This window comes from Antedon bifida, chromosome 6, assembly GCF_963402885.1.
Source record: "Antedon bifida chromosome 6, ecAntBifi1.1, whole genome shotgun sequence".
NCBI lineage: Eukaryota > Metazoa > Echinodermata > Crinoidea > Comatulida > Antedonidae > Antedon > Antedon bifida.
In genome coordinates, this window is record NC_136231.1 from 26,677,527 (window position 1) to 26,693,206 (window position 15,680).

Below are 15,680 nucleotides of genomic sequence, written 5' to 3' on the forward strand. Positions count from 1 at the left end.
AATTGCCCTATCTATTTTTGTAGGTACTGTAGTTAAAGTTTTTATCGGTGCTATTCAGTTTTATCAATAAATAATGAACACAATATTCTGTTTCTATTGTTTTATTCCTACTTTGCACATCAAAGTACTCAAATACTACATACAAGAAATATACACAAACGTATTGTTATTATATACAAAATGTAAACAAACAAAATTGTACAATATTTTTACAAATCTAGTAACAGTTGTAGAAAATATATAATGTAATATTCACTAAATAATATGTACAGTAGTCCGATAGCAAAGAAATAATAGTATCACTGAAGTAAAGGTTTGCGGTATATATATAAATGAAAGAAAAGATATTCTCAAATTTGCCTTTTTTAATTACATTATTTCCTAACATTTAGTTAATTTGCAGAATTAGAAATTAATTTAAAATTACATTTACACTTGTACTCTTAAATATCACTGTTTTAAACAGTCAACTCTACCAGTGATGGAAAGGCAGAGGGCGCCATACTCCATAGCTGTTAAATTGGCATGTTCTATAAAAAAACATAATGTATTTGAGGTATTACGTAGCGGTAGACGTTACCGGTCCATCATCACCTACAAATTGGTTTCGTAACAGGTTTTATCCAGCTGCCATTCGGGCACTGAATGCTTGTCAGTATACTGCACGAGAGTGATGTGACACTTCGTAATTGTTTTTGTTTTTTCATTTATCTGTTTTTGTATATCTCAAAGCAAACACAATTTCTATGTATATTTTATATGCAAATGACATTAAATGGAAGTAATTTTCCACTGATAAATGTACCCAACATAGTCTTCTCAGATAAGGTCTATAAACCATACTAATTTGGGCAGATGTCCAGCTTTGGGCAAGCACACTTTGCCCTACAGATACAAGCATGGCAAACATATTTACTTTATACTCATAGAATTATATTACAACACAATCACAGCTAGTATCATAAAGAAGGACCATCGATTACAACTGCATCACATTGGTGTATTCTATAAACAATCCTCATTTGGCAAAGAATAGAACAATTCAATGATAATCTGCAAACAACTACTGTACCAAAACAAACTAATAGCTGGACTGACATTTTCAATGCATGTCAACAAACAATTTACTGTTGCAAAACAATTTAATTTGAGCATTATAAATTGTCTAATACTAAAACTGACATATAAAGCGTGGTTCCCACTAGAACGCAACGCAGCAACGTAGTGACGCAAAGTGCCGTATTGCGTAATCACAAGTGGGAACATACGACGCAACAGTGCTGCAAACATTGCAGGTTTGATTTCACGCAGGCGGGGGCAAACACATTTTTTTAGGAAGGGCATTTTCTTTTCGTTGCGTTGCTAGTGGGAACCAAGCTTTAGAAAGTGAATAACTGAAATCTAACTATCAAAATTATCAGTTAATTTAATTATCATTTTCATCACTTTAACAGGATCTTTACTTAATTTTCTATGGTCAGGTAAAGATAAGTGATTGAGGTGCATGTTGGTACATTATACCAGATACCGTCAACGATCCCAATACCGGACACCACATTCAGAATGTGTTTTTAATGGTAAAAATGAATTTGGGACCTTTTGGACTTCCAGAAAAGTCTGGTTTTAGGAGAGTTTCCGGTTTTAAGATAGTCCGGTACTGTGAGAGTTTACTGTACTACATCACTACTACTTATACTATTCATTTACATTTTTACATTTTGTTAGAATTGTTCATGAGTCGATTTTAATAAATACTTTGTTCCGTGAGAATATTTTAATTGCCTCTTCCACTTCTGCAATTTTCGTTTCAATTTCAGTTTTCATCGTCCTTGCTCGCAGCGTTTCTGCGTTCAATGGTACTTTGTGCAGCTGAAGTTGCAGCTCTTTTTCCTCTGTAAAGAAATGATTTAAAATATTTGTTTTTAGCTTATTTGAATAGATAAAGCTCTTGTCTGTGATAGTTAACACAAAAAATAAACTGTTAAATTTAACCAAACACCATTGTCTGATAAGAAAATTACACTATTTCTTGCTTTGTTTTTTAAATCTAAATTTTTTGACAAATTAGGTAAATAACTATGTGAAATTAAAATGGCATTATAGTCATCAAAAACACAATTTTAAGAAATTAATTTCAGGGGGACAACATATCTTTAAGGTATCTATACTTTTATTTGCTTTAATTATTGTAAATGCAGATATAATTAGGATAATTAACAAATAACCATTTCTTGAAGCGCAAACAATATCAATTCCAAGTACATCTATATATATGTGTGAATAAATTAAAACCTACTATCTTTGAGGATATTAAGTGTCTTGATTCTCTCGTCCCTTGGCATCATTCTATGTCCTGGAGGCATCTCCGGATCTGGAATACTACGCAGTCTTTCCATCTCATCTTCTTCCCACTGCCTTTGTCTTTCCCTCAAGCTTAAGGAGGAATTAATAATATATGGAAATTCAATTGCAAAGATAGGAACAGTAATTATTGTCATATTATGAGTTATTAGTAAAAAATTGATAAAGACCATTATGTACTATTATAGTAATCTTGTTGGGGCAGTATGACAAGTAATAACAGTACTTAAGATCAAAATTAGTTTTCAATGGTCACAATAATTTCAGTCACTAGATATTTTAATTGATACAAATTCATGACGTAACTATTATAATATTTAAAACTTACTATTTTGGCACTTCTCCTTTACTGTATTTTTCCATGTCGTTGACCCTCTTTTCATTCAATGCCGTCTGAGCGAGGGCAGAAGGCGGTCTCTGAGGTTGATGCTTACGGGCTAGTCTTGCATTGTGAGCTATGAAGTCAATATCTGATGACGACTATTGAGATTAAAAAAATGATGAATTAAATGTAAACAGGAGTTACACCTGCTGCTATTATTTTATCGAGGATAATAATATTTTTATAAACATTATTATCATTAGATAGTAAACATATTTTATTAGGAACTCCTCAAGTACTAAATTTAAAACAAAATAATAAATTGTATATAATAACAGGATTTTTATAGCGCACATACCACTCAAGAGTGCTCAAGGCGCATATACAGTAGAAATTTACATAACATATATCTATTAGTGGTCCACCTAAGAATATGTAGATATACACATAAAAGGTGTAGGGCCATGAACCTAATAGTTAATAATATAAATAAAAAATAAGAGCCGAGGTTCACATACACTTGATGTTCTAGGTCTTGGTCCTGGGCTAGGTGAGCGCCCTCTTTGTCTTGCTTCTCCTGTTCTTCGTTGTTGCGGATCTTGGCTAGTAGATCGACCTCTTGTATCTACCCCTTGTGATCTACGTCTTTGTGGATCTTGACTTGTTGATCGCCCCCTACCATCTGCAGTCTGTGGTCTTTGGTTCTGCGAAACCTTAATGGATGTTCGTCCCCTGGCATCTGCGGTTTGTGGTCTTTGGTTCTGCGAAACATGAATGGATGATCGACCCCTACCATCTGCAGTTTGTGGCCTTTGATTTTGTGTAATATTCATAGATGATCGACCCCGGGCATTTGCTGCCTGTGGTCTTGGATTTTGTGCAACTTTCATAGATGATCGATCTCTGGCATCTCCTGCTTGTGACCTTTGATTTTGTGTAACTTTCATAGATGATCGACCCTTGACCTCTGTTTCTTGTTGCCTATTTTGTTGATAATCGTTGCTATATGTATAGCCTCTATGGTCTTCATGTTCCTGTTTATACCGCGGTGCAGCATTTTGTGAACCATCATGTTTATATCCTTTCACCTCTAAACGAACATTCTTACCCTGTACTGACACTTGTATTTCTGAACGCTGTTGCTCTGGATGTTGCATTCTAGGTGGCGCCGATCCTGCGCGGCTATACGACCGTAAATAGTTTGCAGATGATGGTCTTGGTACTGGTGGTTCTTGCTAAAAAAATAATTAGAAAATTAATTAGAAAATTAATTAATCAATTAGAAATTGAAAGAAATCAATAACATCAGAAATGTTACTTAGTTGCAAGCTGAAATTAATTTAGTAAAAAAAAATCCCTCAATGGTGAGTAAAGTCGGCCTAACCTTTGTTGTACTCATTAAAGATGATGATTAAACTATAAATATGATAATGAATTTATCAATTTAGGTCAATCATAACAAGTGGTTGATAATACAATATAAGGCGATGCTATGCTGTTTCAAAGTGTCTTTTAAAAGAATATTGTAGGCAGTCTTGGGTAGACTGCTTATTACAGAATGAAAATTAAATTAATGTAACTAATTTGATCAAACCTGTATATGTACAGCAACCTTTGATTGGATTTCTTTGTACTTCTCAGACTGTGGTAAAACCTTAACTGGTTGGTTTTTATTGATTGTCTCCGCTGCCTTCTTCTTTCGACTCATAGCCTGTATTTTTCTCATCCGTCTCACATTTTCCTGTGAGAAATTCTTTGGTTCTGGTTCTAAATTAAATGATAAAGAGTAAGGTATTGCTGATAGTTTGTATGATCATAGAGTGTAATATAAGTAGAAATCTACTTGGGTTAATCCATCATCACGTAATTTGATGCAAGATGATATAAATACAGTCAACTCTTTCAATACGAGACTCTCTGAAAACCAGACAAAAACAGACTTTTCCTGACATAAAGGTACAGAATTCTTCTTTACCATTTTAAATACATTTGTACAACCAGACTTTCTAGAAAACCTGACATACAGTAATAGTATTAGGCCAGCTAAAAGGTGTTCAGTATTAGGAGAGTAGACTGTACTACATTCACTAATCTGAAGTAATGTATGGTTGAGATAAAAATTGTGCTTTTTTTTTACAGTATATACATTGGTTCTTGCAAAAAAAACATCATAATAACATAACATTAAATGGGTGTAGACATTTTAAACAGCAGATTCTCTTTCACACAGCTAGCACCACTTACTTCTAACAACTGGTGCTCTGTACACAGGTTGTCCTTGAAGTTGTAGCAGCAATCCAACAGAGCCTTGAGCCCTTGTTGCAATGTCCTCAGCTTCAGGACGTACACGTGGTACAGGCCGTGTATCTATCATACTGCTGCTATTTTGACCACGCCCATTCTTCCCATGATAACCAGGGTCAACTGGTATGGGACTGGAAATCATGTTCTTTTAAACCTGCTTAAATTTAAACAATAAATTGTTAAAAATATTTATAGATTACTGAACTCGCAAATCATTCAAATCTCACATTTCAAATTCAAGCAAAGCCAAGGAGCGGCATTTCAGTTCAGTAAGTTCAATGGCTTACAAAAAAAACCAGATAGACCTATTAGTCTAGGCTAGGCCTGAGAATGTCAGGCCTAGGATAGAGCTCCCCTAGTCTATAGAGCTAACTAACAAACTAAGGAGAAAGGCATTTCTATTTAGATAGAGCCTAACTAAGGCCTAGCCCTACAACTACTTGCAATTAATTATCAAGACAAGTGCTACTTTCATAAATATATCATACATATTACATAACTCACCGAAGACTTATTAAGATAAAATCAGTGAATAGAGTACAAATCAGAGATGTCATAATACCAAATTAACATTTCTAAATTATACAACTCGTGAACGTTTTTCGGAATTTCAAAAGCAAAAATTATGTTGTGTTTAAGGTCAACAATATGACCCTATTATTATAGCTAGCAACCAATCAGATTCAAGAAGTTACTTTTCCTGATCATGCGCTGTGACATCGTTCTTAGCAACAGCAAAGATACGTCTAAACAAGACGAAAGTGATAAAATATCATTACAATGTACCAAAGTTAAAAAACTAAAATATGTAACACTTTTTGAATAATAGGTTTGTATGATTTATAATATTCGATTTTGTATTATAATGTCAAGATAATAATAAATAGTAAGTCTTTGGAAGGCCTAGTTAGTATACTGTAGTAGGCTAGGCCAGTCACACACAGTGCAGTATAGTACGGTGGTAGCACTCACTAGCAGAGAGCCAGCTACTGCCTGTGACTGTGAGAGTGTGTGTGGATTGAGTGTCAGGTTTTGAAAGAGTGTAGTTTTCGGATGCTTGAATCAAACTAGGCCTACTACTAAATGAATACTAGTAATCGTTTTCAATATAAGCCTAACTAATAGTAAGGCGTACGACTAGGCTAGACTTAGCCTAGGCCTAATAATTTATAAATAGTAAATAAAAATGTTAAAAAACACAAAAATTACTGACTGAAACAGTGAATATTGAAAGAAAGTGCTATTTTGTTTGTTTTCAGATTTAAACATGTCACGTTCAACAATGTCAAAGTCCCGTTCGGACAAGAATAAAGAAAAAGAAAAGGACCGTGGTGGTAGCACTTCAGTACCGGTACCAGCAGTCAACACTGACGTCATTCCAGGTCGCTTTACGGAAAATGATTGGTGTGTTTGTCTACTAATTAAATAATATATTCGTTTAAATGCAACTGTACTCTCTACAAACTATTCATTCACTAGTCATATATATTTACTGCACTACATCATGTGTCAGACAAATACATAGGCATACATGTATCTTCAATTGTTACATCTATTATTAGACACATAGAGATAGACATAACTCGTTGTAAAAGAATACAAAAATTGTCTTCCTTGGAACCATAATACTTTTATTAAAACACATTTGGATACCTTAAAATAAATACTTTTGAAAATGTACAATTTAAACAACATTTATTGTTTTCCCCATCATACCTACAGTACAGTATCAATTCACATTCTTTAAATGTTTTATTGATATACTGATTGATAAAATTGTACTATCATTACAGTAAATTCTTTATAATACAGTTTAAAAAAAAACACCACTTGAACAGTTTTTATTACCATCAGACTTAAATATATATTGTTTACTAAGCACTACTAAAAATACTTACACATTATCTCTGAATGTTTGCTTGTTGTTTTTTAGGCATGGGTTGGTTGATAATGAAAACAGTGAGGACTTTGTAGTGGATATTGTTGGTGATATTGTGGATTCTGCATTGAATGTTATATATGATAATTACATACAAAAACAACTGTTTCCTTATACAGTGTCACAGGCAAAGGAGGCCATTTTACAGGTCGTTGAGGTCAGCTCAAACAATATTCATTATATTTTATGATAATTTATTATATATGAATCATACTTCATTATTATGTTATTAATGTTGTCATTAGTATTAATTGTATTCTATAGTAAAAGTACATACTGTAATGAATGGAGTTATACTGGACAATAAGCCTGTCTATACTATCAAACTTTATGTGACAAAAAAATGTGATGTGACCATACAGTATATGGACATGATGATGTCATATCACTACCATATTTGGGAATATCACTACCATATTTGGGCACATCACACTTTTGTTGTCAAACTAGAGCTTAATACTGGCAATCTCTGGTTACTGGTGACACACAGAGTGTCTGCTTTAGTATCCAGCTTTTCTTTCTCTTTCTGGATTGACAATCCTCTCTACTGGCTGCTGTCTGGGTCTCCCTACCCCATCAACAAATGTGTTTACTATTTTTTAATAAATATTTTTTTGTTTACAGTGGCAATTTTTAGCAAGAGATGAAGGAGAAGATGATCCAGAGACAGATCCAACATGGTTGGAAGAAGATGGTAAGTGTTGCCCTAACATTTTATTTATTAAGGCTTGTTCTACCACCAGAACCATGGATCGATGTTATGGCTGTAATTACGGTTCTACTGTCTTAACCACTCTACTTGCTTGACAGGCACAGTAATCTGTTACTTAATCATTATATATTGAGATTTATCCAAACCTAAGCTTTAAAATTTATTCTACATTATCTCTAATCCTGTATTTTCTACAAGCAACTGATTTCTGTGTTGTGATAATTTTGTTCTAGTTTATAGCATTTTATACAATTCTATGTAATCATTATAATCTCTTGCTAATTAATTTTCTGTTTCAGAACCATTGCCATGCGCTCACGATGCTTGGGCTCAGGGATCGGTACCGAGGCATCAACACCCCCCTCTTTCTCCAACAATATCCGAAGCAGATACAGAGTTAACGGTAGTCACACCATTATCACAACATGAGATTATGGATGATGATTTGGCTACTGTTAATGACACTGCTACACTTGATGAACAAGAAGAAATGGAGGGAAGCACTGAAAATAAAAAAGAGGAAAAGAAGAACAATAATATATCAACATCAGTATGTATTTCATAATCCTATTTTTTCCTTCCCTATGCACTGACCAAATAAATATTATTCAGTAGATATGAGCATTCTTGAGGGGCCCAGAGCATGAACAGCCCACTGCAACTACCCAGCGTTGGAGGACCCCCTTAGGAGTGCTAAACCAGTGACCTATGCCTCTGATACCATTATATAATGTTTGGTTTGTTCATTGTAATAGGACTTATTTGTTACTTATTTTTAATGTGTATTTTAGAAAGAGAAGTTACCAATGAAAACAAAACCGAAATTCAAACCATACAAAGGGCGTTTAAAATCAGCTCCTCTAAAGAATGTGGAATCATTAGAAGATACAGAGAAAGCACTTGAGTTAGAAGAGAAACCCTCACCACAACAACCTGACCAGAAGGATGTGATGCAACACATGCCATCTTCTTGTCATTCCATTCTTAAGGTACTGCTATTATTCAATTGTTTGTTTTTTGTCACAACATGTTTTTATATATTTACACAACGTATTTATCTCAGTAATTAATTATTTAGATTTGTTTGTAAATAAAAAACTAAAGTTTTTATTTGATTTAGGTTGAAATACTTTAAGGAAACCTTTGGAACCCAAAAAAGTCTGTTTCCCTTTAATAGGAGTGTCCCCAGAATAGAGGTTGGCTATATTGTTAGGGAATAGGGATGTCCCAAACGACTGGTTCTACTATATTCAATTTTATTTAGTCAACTTCAAATTATTTACAAAATTGTGCTTTTCTACTGCTTCACATAGTATCTACTGATGTCATACAGTAGTTACACAATAGGTAACATTTGAACGGAAATAATTAGTCACCTGTTTGTTTTAATAAATGAGATGAGTTAACACAACCTTCACCCACCTGCAACAAGATCGCTTGTATGTAATCTGTGTAAATGATAATATTTAGTATTAATTACGTTTTTGTTGGCATTAGGTGCAAGCTGGTCGACCTCCTGGCAGTAAAGATGTGACGTATGATGAAAAGGGCAATGTTATAGCAGTTATCAAGTTAGATCCAGAAAGGCTACCCACACACAGGTAAGTTGTTTAATTAATTTTATACCAAATGCTTTGCTCAGCTTGTTTCTTTTTCAGTATGGTGATAGTTACCTGTGCTGTATACAGTAGAACCTCTGTTAAAGGGACACCTTTGGGCCAAGCAAAGTGTTCATAGTGGTTTACCATAGTCTTGTGGTTCAATCCTGACCTCGTGCCAGGGTTGTAACTCACGACTCTTTCAAATCCACTCCCTTAGCCTCAAATGAGACTTGGTTTATAAGCACGATAAATTATAAACACTGAAATTGTTTATACATCTTGTAATTGGCTGTTGGATGCGTATGAAAAAAACAAAAAAAACATAATTTCCACTCATTTATTTTAAAATGTCCGCTTGTAGTTTTCTACTTATTCTTATAGGTCTAATACTTTCTATTATTTATTTCAATTGTTTTTAATCAGAGTGAAAACAAAGTACAAGGTAATTGACCCGTCAGTTGAAGCAGCACATGCTAGACTTGTAGCAATGAGAACAGGAAGATTCCAAAGTAATAAACAGAAAGCCTCATCAACTAACAAACAACTACCTGGACACTTTGAAAAAACAGTCACAGCTCATCACAACGGCTTCAATTCAGGTATACTTCTATTATGTATTCTTACCAAAAACCCTGTTTTTTGCAACCCAGTGGCCATATTCACCAATCACAGTTCACACTTAGGCTAAGGAAAATACTTATCCTTAAAATAAAAAAAATCTACTATCTAAGTGAATAAACTTTAAGGGAAATACTTAAATATTTATTGAGTTAAGTGAAATACGGTCACTGGTGTAATATCCAGTGCTTAATGCTCACATGGCCGCCCATATTCAAATGAGCGCCATCCATGTTTAATTCAATGTGCAAGCATGGCCACTGAAGGCAAAAAAAGTTTTAGGAGGAGTTACTACATTTGTCGTAGAAAAAGGCCCCTGAATCACGATTCAAACCCGGAATCTCCCACCTTACATGTAGTCCACTGGGGCTTTCATGGCTATGATTCAAATTTAATTATAGCGACTTATATATATATATATATATATATATAAACAAATCAGGCACAGAACATTAATTCTAAACCGCCCGGTGATATACTGAAATTTAATTAATTAATTTGATATATATATATATATATATATATATATATATATATATTTTGTTTTTTTAATAGATGGTGGTAGAGTTGGTAAGGTAGCCGCAAGCAGTATGACAATTGCAAGTAATAACACTATAACAAGTCAATTAAAAGCAGCGTATGAAATCGCTACAAACCAGTCACCAGTTACACCATTACCTCCTCCACTGGTAAATATCATGCTTTATTATTATTCTTACAAATTTGCAATATTATTATATATTACAGAAACAATATCATTTTGTGTTCGTTCATGTGTAACATCACATGTTGGTTTATGTTGATTTACTTTTACAAGTAGTAAATAAGATTATAATAAATTATCTTTACAGATTGAGTCAATGGAGCTGTCACCAGGTGTCATTGTAAAAGAAGGCAACAGAATCAAACGAGGTCCTAAACCTCAGATGCGCCATACAGACTTTGTGACCTCTGCTAAACTACGCTCCCTACGACCTCTAGCGAGTCACACTATTGACCAACAACTAGCAGTGAATGATATACTAAATTCACAGTCACCTGTATTACGCCCTTTACATTCTACTGACCCTATTCCACCAATCACATCGCGCACAGCAGTACATTCAAATTAGCTGTCTTCCTAATTAGCATATCATTCAGCACACAGGTGCTTATTGTTCACACACCTGTATAATTTTATGTTATAATAATAATAATAATAATACCACATTTATATAGCGCCCTTTTCATGAGTAATCATGCTCAAAGGCGCTTTACAAGGATTATTACCCCAGTATTTTTTGGGATCAAACACGTATGGAAACATACTCCCATAATGCAGCCGGTAACCAGCGCAAAGTTGTGTCTAGATCTAACTGGGTACCCATTTATACACCTGGGTGGAGAGAGGCAACGTAAGTAAAGTATCTTGCCTACGGATACAAGCAATGCGGCGAGAGTTGGATTCGAACCTAGGTCTGACGATCGGTAGTCCAACGTCCAACACACTGCGCCACACGCCCTCATGGTTATGAATAAATTAGTCATTTATATTGTAAATTATTAGCATTTATTGGAGTTTAAATTCAGAACACAAAAGGTTATTACCCCAAATATATAGGATAATTAGAATATACTTTATAAATTATAATTTTATTAAAACTGAATCATATAATTGTTTATATATATCTACTTTTCTACAGAATTGTTTATTGTACAATATATTTTCACCCTAAAGCCTAGTTTAAACTCGTAAACTTGTGTTTGCCACTGTATATTGTGTTACTATAGGCTGTCCACCACACGACTACAGGAAGCCATGTGATCCTCAGATGGGCCGGTTAGGTTAAGGGCTACTAGGTTTGGGTCCCATGTTACAGGTGTCACATGTGTTTCACATGTGATGCTGTATCACAGTATTTGCCTATGATGTTGGATATTGGACCAAGAAACAGGAACAGTACCAAGAATCAGCTATTAAAATTTTAATAATTGTACGTTACTATAAAAAGATTCAACATTAGTGTGTGGAATTTACACCAAAGATCACTTTATATGACAGAAACCTTATAATTGACTGTGTGTGATACTAGTCAACCATCAATTTTTTATAATTAAAAGTGTGTACCATCTGTGGTGCTATCAAGTAAAATAATCACCGTTTGTAAGATTCACAATGCAACAACATAACGTAAAAGATGTTCCCCCAGAAGAAGTAGTCATTTTAATTTGTATAAACTTGAGATGAACAAGCAGCATGCATGCTTCGGTATTTCATTGCACTTCTGTACAGCATTAAATATATTGATTGTAAACAAAGTGTTCTTTTAAAATGGAATGACATTTCAATGATTCAATTTCTTATTGGCTCATTTATATAATAAAAGAAAATCTAATCCTTCTTGGCATTGTGTAAAGCTCCGTCTACAATCAAACTAGTTTGACAGAAAAAGTGCCTAAATATGGTAGTGATATGCTCAAATATGGTAGTGATATGACATCATCATGTCCATATATGGGCAAATCATATTTTGTTGTCACATAAGGTTTGATAGTGTGGACAGAGCTTAACACATGAATTTATCATCTGTAAACAACAGAACAAGAGCAAACCATACAATAAAAAAAAAATAAATAAATGAATGCTAATGTGACATGAGTTATGTATAGTACATGAGTTATGTCAACAAATAAGATAGTGAAATTGCTAATGTGTACATACACCTTAAGATGATGATAATACATTATTATATTAGATGATTGAATGTGTATATAAGACAGCATAAATGATAATGTTGACATAGAATTTAGTTTTATTGAAATACCATTATAATAATTTCAGTGAATGACAGGCCTATAGGATGTATTACCAGGAGCAATGAAAATAAATAGGTGCAATGTACACATTTAGCTCATGTGCACTTTAAAGAACCTAGTACATCTTTCAAGATAAGTAGGTTACCCCGGTGTAATAGTACACACACAGCCACTGTCACTCACAGCCACTGGTCATAACTGGGTCCTCTGGAAGACCAGTCTTTGACTGAAGAGGTTACCCAGTACAAATAAATATAAATAAAAAACCAAAAAAGTCCTCATTTGTTATTGAATGTGTTGATTTTATTGTTTCTAAAACTGTCATGCAATGAAAGACTGCCCTCAAACAACCTGACATTGTCTTCAGAAATTACAAATTAAATAATGTCAGAATACGACAATAAAATCTCGTTTGTTGGTACAATTTAAGTAAATAATTTACTACAGTATATACAATGTGTAATTAATTTATTAAGATGGTAATTGCTGTCATCTATTAAGCGCACGCATTTGTCGAGAAACGCTTACACGCAATTTAGCGTTCACAAGTCAGCACTTACATAATAAGTAAGCATACATTTAAGTCCTATTTACAATATCTATTAAACATTAAATATATAAGGAAACCTGGTGTGGGGGGGGGGGGGGGGGAGAACTACCGTCATTTTGGCGGTAACAATATTATTATTATCTATATAAATTTGGTACAATCCTAGCATGGAAAAATGTTCCACTCTGATTTCAGATTACAACATAATACAATAACAATTATGTATACAGTATTTCAACAAATTGGTTGGTTCAAATAAGTGAAAATTCATCTTAAAACATAATTAATATAAGTAAATGAAGTATACTGAAGGATTAAAACAAACAACTAAAAGATTCAAGTTGCATGTTCCCCTGCCAAACCCGTCTTGTTTAAAAGTAGGTGGGTTTATACCAGTCATATCAAACATATGATAGTACAGTATACATTACAAAATAGGTTCATTGTGCGCTGGAATGGTTCTGTTCATAAACTAACAGAGTGGAACATTTTTCCATGTCATCACTATTACAAAATAATAAAATTAATTAACCTAAAATCCTAAAGATTTAACTAAGAGATGCTAGAAATCAATTACATTAAATAATTTATTTATGGAATACCATGAATTGATGAGAAAATAAAATTTGAATTTTCAATTTTTAGACCTATTCATATCAAAAACATAAATTTAATCTTTCATGCTATATTTCATAATAGCGTAAGTTTTATAAAGGTCTTTCTAAATCTTTGTTTCTTGAAAAAGTAACCACATAATGACCGTTCATTTTTAGGATGCAACACACAACTAACTGTTGAGTCTAACAGTCATTCTGTGCATGCTCGTGGTGAATTTACACAGAGTGACTTTTCAACTCGACAGTTTAGTCTAGTGGTACATCATGAAAACTAAAGTTTGTTGTGTGGTTACTTTTTCAAGATTCCTTTTATTGTTAATTCTAAAACAAATGTTTACCACATCTGAATGATGTTGTTATCTTGTTACCCAGTTTACCCATAGAAGGAGCACTGGGCTGCGACACACTAGGACGATAACGATAGACGATAAATTGGATAAACATACATTTTTCTTACATAAAACTAAAGAAATTTGAAAAGTTTTCATTCTAGAACTATGGATAGCATTTATGCTGTCTTTGATAAAATAAAATTGTTGTATTGTCACGATATTATTGTACTTAATACTAATCATGACGTCAATTGATTGGACTTGGCAGCATAGAAATATTAACCTATAAAAAATGAACATTTATCGTCAATCATTATCGTCCTAGTGTAAATAGGCCTTAAGTTTGTAGTATTAAACTTTGTTTATTTTGTGTACAATTGCAAATAGATTCTACCTTTATAGTTCAGAATAGACTTCCTAAATTAGGCTTTTTAAAAATCCCCTCCCAATAATAAATAACTATCTTAATGACCATCATTCCAAACACCACTCATTTTAATTTATAATCTCAAGATATTTTAGTAAAACATTAAAAAATATATATAGTTTATAGATCAATAAATATGAGTTCATAAAATTGGTCATTGATAGCATATTCATATATTAAATTTAGTAGTTATATAATCTATCCAATAATCTAATTCTATATCACACTTAAAACAAATAATTAAAACAGAAAAAAGAACTGGACTATTAAAACAGGGATCTATTATCACCGAAAAATAAAATTCAAAAACTTTGTTCATTAGATAATACGAACATAAACATGTTCATAAATTATAACCTAATTTGGAACTGGAAATTCATAGCACATTTGTGTTAAGCTTTGTTCAACAATCTTAAATCCATTCTGTGTCTGCTGTCTTTATGTCTAGAAATCTTGATCATCTCATCCTGAGAGATCCGTTGTAGTGTATCTGTGTCTGTTGTCTTTGTATTATAAAATCATGATCTCATCCTGAGAGATCCATTGTAATGTGTCTGTGTCTGCTGTCTTTGTGTTAGAAAGTCACGATCATCTCATCCTGAGAGATCCGTTGTAGTGTGTCTGTGTCTGTTGTCTTTGTATTATAAAATCATGATCTCATCCTGAGAGATCCGTTGTAGTGTGTCTGTGTCTGTTGTCTTTGTATTATAAAATCATGATCTCATCCTGAGAGATCCGTTGTAGTGTGTCTGGTGGCTAATATCTATGCCTAGAAATCACGATCCCATCCTGAGAGATCATCTGGGGGCAGTGGGTCTGTGTCTGGTGGGTAGTCATCAAAATTGGAAGAGTCATCTGGTGACGATATCTACAAATTAAAATAAAGTATACATATACTTGTTCAATATGAACTGCAATGATCTACTTACAATAAATTAAATACACATACATCATAAAGCTGTCTACACTATCAAACTATTTCAACAAAAAAGTGTGATGTGCCCAAATATGGTGGTGATATCCCCAAATGTGTTAGCGATATGACATCATCATGTCCTTATATGGGCACATCATATTTTGTTGTCACATAAATTTTGATAG

General features: G+C 33.4%; 3 protein-coding genes across 10 annotated transcripts in view; 1 reads left to right on the forward strand and 2 right to left on the reverse strand.

The window, feature by feature from the left end:
* Positions 1-85: 85 nt before the first annotated feature.
* On the reverse strand, positions 86-5,613 carry LOC144845869 (uncharacterized). 2 transcript variants are annotated; one of them, XM_078703347.1, is made up of 7 exons: positions 5,492-5,613; positions 4,928-5,141; positions 4,278-4,450; positions 3,202-3,918; positions 2,690-2,841; positions 2,297-2,433; positions 86-1,892 (listed from the first exon to the last, which is right to left on the reverse strand). In XM_078703347.1, exons 2-7 carry the CDS (start codon positions 5,127-5,129, stop codon positions 1,732-1,734), a joined length of 1,542 nt encoding a protein of 513 aa, XP_078559473.1. In that variant the 5' UTR covers positions 5,130-5,141; positions 5,492-5,613; the 3' UTR covers positions 86-1,731. The 2 variants fall into 2 exon arrangements, with proteins under 2 accessions (XP_078559473.1, XP_078559474.1); XM_078703348.1 differs by having other exon boundaries at positions 4,928-5,144; positions 5,492-5,604.
* Positions 5,614-5,707: 94 nt separating this feature from the next.
* Positions 5,708-12,174, forward strand: LOC144845275 (uncharacterized). Of its 3 annotated transcripts, XR_013612528.1 has the most exons (11): positions 6,056-6,080; positions 6,247-6,391; positions 6,921-7,083; positions 7,551-7,620; positions 7,938-8,188; positions 8,430-8,627; positions 9,136-9,239; positions 9,663-9,838; positions 10,413-10,546; positions 10,709-11,037; positions 11,365-12,174. XR_013612528.1 is itself a non-coding variant. In XM_078702471.1 (10 exons), the coding sequence occupies exons 2-10, from the start codon at positions 6,255-6,257 to the stop codon at positions 10,967-10,969; spliced, it is 1,494 nt and encodes a 497-aa protein (XP_078558597.1). In that variant the 5' UTR covers positions 5,708-5,816; positions 6,247-6,254; the 3' UTR covers positions 10,970-12,174. The 3 variants fall into 3 exon arrangements, 2 of the variants coding, with proteins under 2 accessions (XP_078558597.1, XP_078558596.1); XM_078702471.1 differs by lacking the exon at positions 6,056-6,080 and adding an exon at positions 5,708-5,816 and having other exon boundaries at positions 10,709-12,174; XM_078702470.1 differs by having other exon boundaries at positions 10,709-12,174.
* Positions 12,175-12,934: 760 nt separating this feature from the next.
* Positions 12,935-15,680, reverse strand: part of LOC144845274 (cGMP-dependent protein kinase 1-like) — a 68,929-nt gene continuing 66,183 nt past the window's right edge. For all 5 annotated transcript variants that reach the window (XM_078702465.1, XM_078702469.1, XM_078702464.1 and 2 more), the window contains one exon: positions 12,935-15,447. In XM_078702465.1, the coding sequence (XP_078558591.1) occupies positions 15,349-15,447 (99 nt within the window). In that variant the 3' untranslated portion in view covers positions 12,935-15,348. The remainder of the gene's footprint in view (positions 15,448-15,680) is intronic.